General features: G+C 31.4%; 1 protein-coding gene across 6 annotated transcripts in view; it reads right to left on the minus strand.

Annotated features, from left to right (window-relative positions):
* Positions 1-1,870: 1,870 nt before the first annotated feature.
* LOC132946434 (uncharacterized) overlaps positions 1,871-12,238 on the minus strand; it is a 120,964-nt gene continuing 110,596 nt past the window's right edge. For all 6 annotated transcript variants that reach the window (XM_061016438.1, XM_061016435.1, XM_061016433.1 and 3 more), the window contains one exon: positions 1,871-11,672. In XM_061016438.1, coding sequence (XP_060872421.1) covers positions 10,682-11,672 — 991 coding nt within the window. In that variant the 3' untranslated portion in view covers positions 1,871-10,681. The remainder of the gene's footprint in view (positions 11,673-12,238) is intronic.

A 12,238-nucleotide genomic window follows, 5' to 3' on the forward strand; every position in this document is an offset into this window, starting at 1 on the left:
GAACAGCAACATGCCATGGGGTATTCTCTGCCGTTTAACACTTCTGATAGTCTCATATACCTTATGTCTTCATCTAGCTTAAATGCTATTATAATTAATAGCCGTTAGTCTTAATATGTTGTTCAATTTACAACAGTTTATATATTGACGATATTTCTTTATAATTTCCCGCATGCTATAACTTTACACTCTTGTGTGTTATAGTTTTTTTCTATATCCAATACATATATTTATTATATTTTATGGGATAACATTTAGGTAATTTCTAATCTCGTTTTAGCCGCCTGGGATCTGTGTTAGTTTTAAATAGTATTATTAGTGTGAGTGAAATAAAACAAAATATAGAATTTTAGGTGAAGTACCCTAACCAGATATTAGATATAAAATCCTAAAAAAAAGTAATCGCTCTATTTTAGCACCTATTTCTCAAAAAATGTGTTATTTGTATTATGGGTATACAGTATATAAATAATATAATATATAATACGTAAAACTGTAGTGATGGTTCATTCAATATGGTGGAAAAACATTATGTTGTAGGTACCTAACAGTGTTGTACCTACGACTGTGTTAATATTAAAAAATACATAAGGCTGAATCATAAAATATATATGAACAATTTAAACACGGAAAATAAATAATAATAAAAAAAAGAATGTTTTCAAAAAAATAAAAATAAAATACAATTACATTTATTATACACTGTTGTTTATAAGGACACTAGGACAATGCAATAACTATAAAATATAATATTATACACAACACTTTTTCAGTATCCACTAGGTACCCACCACTATATTTTAGCCGTGGCAAGGCGTGAGACAATTTTAAATGTTAAATATATTACAGGTACTTTAGGTAGGTCCTTCAATGCTGTGTGGCATACAATATTATTGTATCATTGATTATATTATGACACATTCTTACATTCTTACAACAAACGATTTTGAATTGAAATAGACTGGCAATTGGCAGATTTTCATCACACTTTTCAAAATTCAAAATTTTTATAAGAAAAATTATTCGATGTATTTATGTTGAATACCTAAAATATAATAGGTGGTAAAAGTAAACGAAAAATAAATTTTATAAAACAACGTCATATTTACTAACTATAAATAAATTATATTTGTACTGTAACCGATAGGTATCTTATCTTAACAAAGAAATGAAAAATCAATAACAAAATTAGACGTTCTTCTCGTTTCCTGTAAAGCAGTGATTTTTGGCTTATTCTCTTTTACCCGCACGCCAAGGTTGAAATTAATATTGATTATTATAAATTTAACCCATAATTATTCATAGGCAGATTCAGTAAATTAATAAAATTTACCTATGCTTTTTCTAGGCAAATATTTTATATTTACCTATTTAACTATGTGTCATGTATTTTAATATTATGTACGACACAATACACAAGCATTTTAAATGTATGTAGGTACTTATCCATCAAAAATAAAATAAATATTGCATTATATTTATTACCTACTTAATATGTTATAATTTAAAATGTCTTTGTTACGACTCCACTTTGTTTGCAAGTATTTGAAATATAAATATTATATAGGTATACTAATATACCATTAGCAAATATATAAATATATATATTATATATTTTTTGAACTATTATTATTTAAATATAATGTATAATTAATATAATACATAGCTTTTCATAGTTAGTTACTCTGTTTATTAAAAACACACATAAATATATTTAAAATAATTACAATAATATTTAAAAATTAAAATATAGGTAACTTTTAAAATTTAAAATAATAATTACAATTTATTGTATACATACCTATATAGGTATATATTTTATGATTTTTTTTTATAATAGGTATATATATATATATATATATTTGAAGCCTTAGCCTATTATATATCTGAAATTCTTAAAATAATAGAATATAAACAAACAATATTGAATTTAAATAAATATCTACAATTTATATAGGTAGTGAAATTAATATATCATATTATATTATTTTAACAATGGTAGTTTTTATTATTACAACATGAATAAAATGTAATTTGAGAAAAATTGCATTATAAATTTAAGTACCTAGATCGATATATTAATAACTTTTAATAGAGAATTTTGTTTTTAATAATATAAGTTTATAGTTTATAGTTTATACGAATATGTTTTAAAATATTCAGTTAAATATTTCTATGTAGACAAATATTATAGAGAGATATTTTTTCATAGTTAGAACAATTTTAAAATATTACCGAGTATCAAAGTATCAACACAAATTATAAAAAACACGCGCGTGATAGGTATATTGTTTAATATTATAATAATTGAAAACAGTTTAATATGAACCTACACCTATACCTAGTAAGGTAGGTATACAACAAGATATTTTATAAACTGTAATCCAATCGTATACAGTTATATTAATTTGTATACTGTGGTTTAATTTGTATTATTACTTAATAATATAATAAATATTTAAACAATGATTTATTTAAAAATAATCAAACGCGATGACTTAATACCTACCTATTAAACGTTACAACCGTCTTCGTCAGTTTTTGCCGTTTTTTCGTTTATATAAATTAAAATAATTGACCAAAATGAATGATACTTTTAAAACATTTGTATAATATGATACATAATAAACTAAATCTGAAAATCTTAAATATTTGTATTAGGCAGGAATTTAAGAGGTATAATCTATAATATAGTTATAAGTTATAACAAAAACAGAAGTAAACATTGTAAATTAATTGTTGTCATTCCTTTGTAATTAATTATGCTGCTTACAATTATATAGTTATATTATATATCTATGATTAAAACAAAAAAAATAATAATTAATGTCCATTATTAAGTATAATATCAACGAAATAAACAAATAAAAAGTTTTATTCTCGCAGTTCACCTCCGGCTATATTATACATAGCTATTTAGAAACCTATTACAAAATTACCATCGTTCACCTGACTATCATACTTTTAGGTATGTGTAGGTAGGTACCGATAAGGCTGCAAGCAGTATAATAAGCGTTAAACTATTATAATTTATTACAAGGCGCCTATACGGCTTTATAATATATACGTATGTAATAAATCTTAATATCTATATCAAGTATTATAATAATACCTGCCGGCACACTAACACAAAACAGTTTATTGGCTACAACTCTATCCTAAGCCGACTCGTATTTAATTTATTTAAAAAAACAAAATAAGTATATCACTGTAGATACGAATCCAGATCGGTTATACAATAATGAAAGTTCATCGCATTATATTGTTCATTTAACAATAATAATTACATATAACTGTTGTAGTGAATGAAAACAGTAGTAAACAATGATTATTGTTCTTAAAACGAAAATTCTTAGAAACTATACATTATACATTTATACTATACTATCTAGATGCGCTAAAATTGTATACGAGTTAGTATAACAATGTAGGTATGAATAGTAATGGAACAAACTTATTTTATTCCTATCGCATATTTTATTTTATCCATCTAATTTATACCTACTAAATCGTAGAAATATATTTTGGTATCTGTATATTTAATTTTGTAATTACACGCCTTTTATTTATTATTAATTATTTCGTGCCATAAATTGTAAGCAAATCATGAAAAATTTTCAATATTATTCGATAAAATTATCTGTTTATTAATTGAGTACATTATAACTACGAAATATACCTATATATAATTTTAAATCCATAATATGAGTCTCATCTTATCTTAACAATCAACAAGAACTAAAATAAATTAACTACCAACTGTAACTATTTAGTATATCCAAAAGTTAACATAGTATATTTACCTATTTATATAGTATAATTATTTAATAAATAATAATATATATAAAGTAAAAGTTTGATCTATTTTTTACAATTTTACCTAGATATTTCTACCACAGGGCTGAGGTGTATAATAGATATATACAGCCGTGATTCCTACCAACAACTTTAAAATTATTATATATTTAACAAGGATTATTAAAAATAAATTATTCTAGTGGGTGATTATATTATATATAAATAAATAAATAAACAAATTAATTAATTTAAATAATGAATATTTGATATTTTTAGTTTATTTGACATTAGTTATTTGTACAACTTAAATACTTATGTACGTAAAAACTAAAAGGCTAATCGTTTTTTAGGTTTTTTAGGTATTTTATTTTAGTTTTAAATAATGCAATTTATAATAATTATGTGCACAAAATGTATTGATGTTTTATATTTCTTCTGTGTTTTATTTAAATGGTTTAATGAATTAATTATCTATAAATTATTTTCAAACATTACAAATAATACTTATTTAAATTAAAATTAAAAATTAATTTTTATTGTCACATCTGTGTATCATGATAAAATCATTTATCAGTTTTGTCTTCATCGATATTATAACTAAAATTTTTCTCAAAGTTTAAACTAATTTTCTAAATTTTCTAAATTTGGAAAAATGTACTACTAAATATTTATAGTTATGTAGGTACTAATTGTATTAATTTAAAGTATCATAGGTAAACGAGTCTTTCGACTTAATGTTCTATTATGTAAAATGGTTTTCAAGGATTTTAAATATAGAATGTCACAAAATCTTCGTTAAAAGATATTGTAGGTACCTATTTACGAACCATGCAATTATAGATACCTACCTATAACGGCTAAAGCATTAGTCTTTTAATTTTTATACATATTAAAAATGTGCGTATTTTAATAATAATAATAATAATAATAATAATAATAATTACATACAAATATTAAAAACTCGTGTTGGTCAACCACATTTGCATTAACAATGAGGACTATCAAAATATACATAACACCGATAATTTTTTAACAAGACGAAACACGTTTGAAAATTATGTAAATATTTACAGGGAATTGGAATTGAATGTATATTTTTACTCAACACATTTATACATATAGGTAAAAGTACTTATTCTTTACAGGCTTACGATGGAGTTAACAATACGCATTTATATAATACATAACGACTAACGAGAGACCGCCCATACATTTATTTATATACGACGTCGATTTTCAAACTATTATGACGAATAAATCAATAAAACGATAACGAGTAATTTCGAATTGACATATTATTATGTATTAGGTTTAGGTACATCATACATACTTTTATACATTATATATGTATATAGTTACGCATGTATATAATATAATACAATATATTACACAAAAGGGCTATTGATTGTCCGCATGTATATAATATATTATTATATACATAATAATGGGAAGTCAAACGATTTTCATTTTTTTTATTCTCTTTTGATTAGGAACTACCGACGATAATGGAATAATGCATAATTATATTATAATAATATATCCAACGGGGTTTATGGCATTATCACAATATAATATACAGGGTGATTTGCTAAGCACGCGAGCCCCGTTTTATTATAATATGAATCAATTTCAATTGAAATTTATTTAGTTTATTAGTTGGTGGCTATTCATAGTTATAGACCTATTTTCAAGTATTTAGATATTTTTCACTTCGTTTATTATTCAAGGAGGAATTTCGTGTGTTGGTATCAATTTAGACGCGTCTTCGTAAAAAAATCAAAAATAATTCGAGTGGGTAAATGCTCGTTTAACAAAGACCACGACACGAGGGGTATATATACTTGGCGAATCACTATGCGTATTGTGTCTAACTACACACGTTTTATAGTTGTTGACAACCGTTTGTTTTTTATGCATGCAAATTATATGCGTTCAGACAGCATCTTTTGGTGTCTCACTTTATAGTTTATATACACTTTTATGTATATACATATTACATAAAACAATACACATTATGATATACATTATATATAGGCAGGTACTTCTAATGTACACGCGTGTTTAAATCAAATCCATCCGGTACACAATATATATACTCGTATAATATAATATTATATGACTCGTACGATTTGCACAAAAGAGAAAGAGCTCCACACACACACACACACACACACACACACACACACACACACACACTGCGCGCGGGGCAGCAGTTATTAAATTGTTGTTGTTCTTTGAAGACGAAACGGCAGCGGATCTGCAGAAGTAAAAGCCAGTGGAAATCTAGCAGCTGAATATGATATTATATATATTTTAAATACGCATTATCCGTACGCCTTCATATGCGAACACCACAAATAATATTATTGTATACGATAGAAATTCACGGTGGCGGCGATGACTGCAGGTTATTATAGGTATAGAAGACGCGTGGGAAGACGGATCGGCTTACAAAGTTAAAAATGAATGAATCCAAAGAGGAAAACATCCGTATAGTTACACGGCGGCGTATTTACCGATTAAAAAGGAAATATAAATATAAAGAAGGAGAAAAATCTCATCACATTTATCCCGTTAAACAGATGGTTCTCGAAGAAGAGCGTATAAGCTGCAGTAAATCGATTATGTGTCGTTCGTTCGGGTAAATATAATAATATATAATATACCTCTATATTGTATAGCTATACGCACACCGAATGTTTGATAGCGTTTCCATCTATTAAATTATGAATGATGAGTTTTTACGCAACAATAATATATATGCATAATATATATTTTCCATCCGAGTGCCTATACCTCGTATATATAATATATATATATATTATATTAGACTTATATGCGCCGATGTCGTCTACCGTGTTCCGCGCAATGTGAAGGGTTGATATTCAAGTACATAATATTATATATATTTTTAATGTGCCACGATGAGTATGTGTAGTAAAATGATTAAAAAAAATCTCGCAAAGAGATTGTCGAGGTCGTCAAACGAGATTTGTGTACACGCATATTATGTTCTAATATATTATAATATACACACACACACAATGGATATAGCGTGTACTATATACACGGTATTATACATATTATAATTTATAAATAATACAGCTGGGGGTCTCCAGACATTTTTTCACCAGAGAATTATAATAAACTAAAAAATCTTTGCGGGCCAAAGCATTTTATACCTAATCACGTTTATAATTTTTATAGTTTTATAGACATTTCAATGACACTATAGCTGCAAGTATTTACCGGTTGTTAACAACAGTGTGTCAAAAGACATTTAAATTTCGCGCATAGTGTATACCAGACGTGTATTTTCCCCCTATTGAAACGAATTTATCGAAGTTTAGCTAAAGGTATTGATCGCAGGACCATTATAATATATGTGTATCCACGTTGTACCTACCTATTTCACAAACAAAAGAAAGATAATATACGAATAGTTTATTTTTGGATTTTTCGCGGCAGTTATATCTACTGGCCTGGGGGTCTATTTTGTGCGCCGCACAAACGACTTTTGTGCACGGGAAAAACTCAAATAATTGCCGTATCGCGTTGTATTGGCGTACGGAAAATTCTAAAGTACGAAAATATAGTTCGCATGGAGCGCCTACAATACAATATAATATACCTCCTATAGTAAAAACTTGTCCGCAGGCCGTAGTTTGGATACCATTGCTGCAGTAAATAATATATTATATTCATGATTATGTGCCACATGTCAATTATATTTTAACTCGGGACACTCGTTATCACCCAAGTCGGCTGTCGCTTTTTTAAAACAATATTTTTAAATATTTTATTCAACAGTCTGAAGTACACTAGCTATATCTATAGGTAACGCTGTCCCGTATTTTTCCGAAAGAGTCTTATTATTATTATCCTGGTAATTTTTTTATTTTATTTTATATTGCTCTGTTTGAACGATAACCGCCTCACAAAAACCCATTGGTGCAATGAAAACGAATCACTATGTTTGTAATATAGGTTTACCTTTTGATTACTGTTTCTTTTAATTTTTTAGAAAAGTATTAAAGTATTTAATAATATATTTATTAGATTGTTTGAAGCTATTACAAATCAACAGTTTCACTAAATTTTATCGCTGTATTTTTTTTTAAGTTTTTACTTTTTTAATGAGCACATATATTTTTAACTTCATATTCCTATGTGGAATATTTTTCAAATGATTTTTATGCACTTATATTTTCAAGGTCAAAACTAATATCTAATTAGTTATGAGTATATAAAAGGTAGGTAGATAAGTCGAACAAATGAACATTATTTCGCAGAGTACCTCATCTGTACCACTCCACACGACCCACCACTGCACTCATCACAATATTAAATACCGTCCTATAATTAATTAACTACGCCAGCCAAATTTAGAAATAACGATTAACAATTTTATTTTGTATAATAAAAATGTATGTGGTCTCATGCAAAAAAAGCGCAAATCTTAAAAAAACTATACCGATAAAAAAAAAAAACAGTGAACTTTTTTGTTTTTTTGAAAAACGTTGTTTCGTCGTGTTATTAAATTATCTAAGAAATATATACCTCGACAATTTTTGAGATAGTACCTACCTACTAATATTATGCACAGGTAGGTTCAGATATACAACCATCGCCGCGTGAAATCATCGTTCCCATATAATATCTATTATGTGCTATGTGTACCTATATGGCTATATTATAGTATATTATATTATTATATGTAAAATGTACATTGCGTATTATACGGTCAATAATTGTTGGTAAAATAACATGAATACGAAATACCTATCCATGATGACGTACAACGCAGTAACGATTAGCGGCGGGGCCCGTCAATGTGCAATAATTATTATATATTGTACTAAAATATATGGTTATTAATCGCCGGCGAAACGATTATTGCGGATAATATTATAATAACCGCCTGTACGCGTTCACCTACCTGTTAACAGCACCACCGCTCACCACCGCCAGCACGCGCGTGCGATTATACGGTCGCAATAAGGCGTATTATATTATTATTATTATTATTTGAATTATAATCTTGAGCGGGCACACCGCAATATAATATTATTATAAGAATCATATTGTTATATAGACACGATGACAAGTGCGCACAAGTACAACGCGCACGTCTGGTGTGAGTATAATTACCACAGGACGACACCTATACGAGAAGATTATGTGCGGTTTGTATTGTAATATTATATGATATACGGGGCGATTTGCCGAGCATGAGTTCACCCAATTTGTCTTCTCAGACGATGCAGTTATTCGTATCAACTAATCAAAAAGATCAAAACTCCTGCACTTTTTCAAACGACAACTCCCCCCTCCTATTCTACTGTAAATTATTTAGCTGATATTTTTTTTGAAAACGTCAACGTATCATAATTGAAAATCAATCATAGTTATGTTATAAATATAATTGATTATAGCTTTTGAGTTATCTAACTTTGTGTTTACTAAGGACAATAGGCCCACCGTGGACCCATTATCGTAATGGGTTTACAAGATAATACGAAGGGCTATGGTAATTTGTAAATTGTGTTAATGTATATTAATCCATCAAAGCTTAAAATTTATAAATATTGTTGTCCATGTATAATGAATACAAGATCCAATATTGTATCAATTTTTAATTTTGGACGAACACGCTTGGTGAATCGCTCTGTACATTGACGGGCTGATGTATGACGCAGTATATTATTACGATATTATGGGATATCGTCGACCATAAAATATATTCGGCGCGCGTGTACCTATAGTCGGCGAATCGATTTCAACGATTTCCCCATTTCAAATCTCTCGTCCTCGTCGAACACACACCTCATAGTTTATACATTATACATCAGTACATCACACCGAGGGACGACGTAAGTAATCGTATGCATAAATATGAATATATTTTACACAATATTATGCGGGTATCGAGAAATTAGACGTCAGTTATTACCTCACGAGAAGCCCTATTCGTACGATGCACAGTCACCAGATTTAAACGCATCATAGGTGTGATATTATATTATTATTTATATTCGATATTAATAAATTCTTATAATTGAAATATTATACGGTTCTCATACACAAAGTATCGAACTCTTATCGCACCTAGGTGGTGGAATTTTTGGTTATATGATCGTGTAACACTTAGTACACTTTTTGAATCTGGTAAAAATTATTTTAGAGTCAAAAAGAAACGTTAAAGAGTCGAAAAATTATGGGAGATTCGAGTTATTGTGCAGATTCTTATATTAATATTATTAATAATAATAATAATCTATACAAGCAGTGTGATTTTTAATGTTTTAAAAATATTTTTATTAAATAGGTTCTTTGAAAACCTACACCCACATAATATAATACCATTGAGTATAAACAGGTATTAAACTATTTATAACCAATAATAGTACGCATGAATTTCAACGTGCTTTGTGCTTTTTGCATATATAAATCTGTATACCACCATACCAGTAATATTATAAATGCCATCTACCTATAATACAATGAAATCAATTATTCTTGTCGTCGACATAAATTATATGGGCATACTTGCATAAATCATGAAACGTTTCGAAACAATTGCGATGACAAAAACAAGACCGTTTGAGATAATTACTAAAGTCTGCAGGCCAGGGTGGAGTGAACGATGCCAGGGACGTGTGTGTGTGTGTGTGTGGGTGGACGATGCCTGGTATAATATGTGTGGGTGGGGATCGCTTACCGGGTAGATAATATTATTGTTTGGGTATATAATATTAATATAACATTATGTATATGCATAACATTGTAGTCCACATTGTCAACACGATAACAATATGTCGTAATTAATCGTAATATAGAGTTAATTACACAGGTGAATCGACCGGCACGAGCGGTCTTATAGCTATTTGACGAACAGATCTTTGAGCGACGAACAGATGGACGTGTCGCACGTGCGGGCGGGCGTGCTCGGGTCGGTGGACGTTTTGGCGACGGGCTTGCCTCCGGACGGCTGCTGCTGCTGCGACGGGTGATCGTTGTGCTCGCCGTCACCGGTCGGCGACGCGTCGGCGCTATCGCCCGACTTCTTCGCGGCCAAGAAGCCCTCAATGGCCGTGCCCAACACCTCGGCGTTCACCACCGAACCGGTGGGCCGGTCCCACACCACTACGTCACCACCGTTGGGCGCCGGTTTCTTTTCGACGGACGACGACGGCGGTGGCGGTGGTGGCGGCGGCGGGGACAATGGTGTCGTGCAGTGCTTTTCCGGTTTGCAACCGGATGACGGATCGATCAACAGCGACACCTTTGGCCGTTCGTCGGCAAACGTCACGACGACGGGCGACTTTTGCACCACGTACTCGACACCGCCGGTGGCCAGACGCTGTTCCGCGCACTCGGCGTCGGTGCGCCCCGCCGCCATCGACACAGCGGTCGCCGTCCGGGTGGACATTTTCCTGAACCAATTTCTGGTGCTGTTTCCCGCAGCGGCAGCCGCCATGGCCGCCGCCGCGCCTATGTTGGCCACGTCCACACTATTGGACCGGCCTGTCCGGAGCACGTCTCGCCGACGGTCGCTGCCGCTGACGTCGCCGACCACGCCGGTCGGAAGGCTGTCCGTAGTCTTGCTGCTGCCCCGTTGCCGCGGGCCGCTGCCTTTGGTCGACTGCAACGCTTTGGTGGCCGTCGACTTCAACGAGTTCATTATCGACAGTAGATCCGTGTTCGTGCACACGATCCCGGACGATTGGGCCGCAGCCGTCGACGCCGACGATGGTTTACCGGCCTGCGGCGTCAAGTTGGGAGGCAGCTCTGATGCGCGTCGCCGGGCCGGTATGGGCGGAGCGATTTTTTCGCACACGTCGATGTTGGAATACCTCCTGGCCTCTTTGAACCTGAAAAAAAAATGACGGAAGTGTTCATAATATATTATATTGTTTTTTTATATATTATATTATGGCTAGGGGGCGCGCCGACCGGGCCCCCACCCTCCCGGAAAGACAGAGGGGGGGGGGGAGGTGAGCTTTGATCTTGAAATTTGAGTAAATAGTAATTTATAATAATAATAATAATGCGTAGGAAATATAAAATATGTGCAGAGTGTGAATATACACGGCTTTATATAATATATGTAACAGAAATAATATTATGTTTTCACAGAACGCAGACACAACTATAATATATTATCAAAAACCATATCGTTGTACGTAATTGAGCTACAGACTACAGTACTAGGGAATTATTTGGAAATTTAAATAACAATATTTATAGAAACATAGAGTCGTATTCCATCGCGGCCGTCGTTTAGCTCTAAACATTGTTTTTCGTTTGAATTGTAAACAGCAGCGTGGCATTATCGTTTCGTTATTCCGGACGGCTCGCATATTTTGTTTACTCGAGCATTTCGGATTCTGCAAATAATTGTTTTGGCGACGTTGATGATTGATGTGAACCAATATGT

The sequence above is a fragment of the Metopolophium dirhodum genome, chromosome 6 (assembly GCF_019925205.1).
Source record: "Metopolophium dirhodum isolate CAU chromosome 6, ASM1992520v1, whole genome shotgun sequence".
Classification (NCBI taxonomy): domain Eukaryota; kingdom Metazoa; phylum Arthropoda; class Insecta; order Hemiptera; family Aphididae; genus Metopolophium; species Metopolophium dirhodum.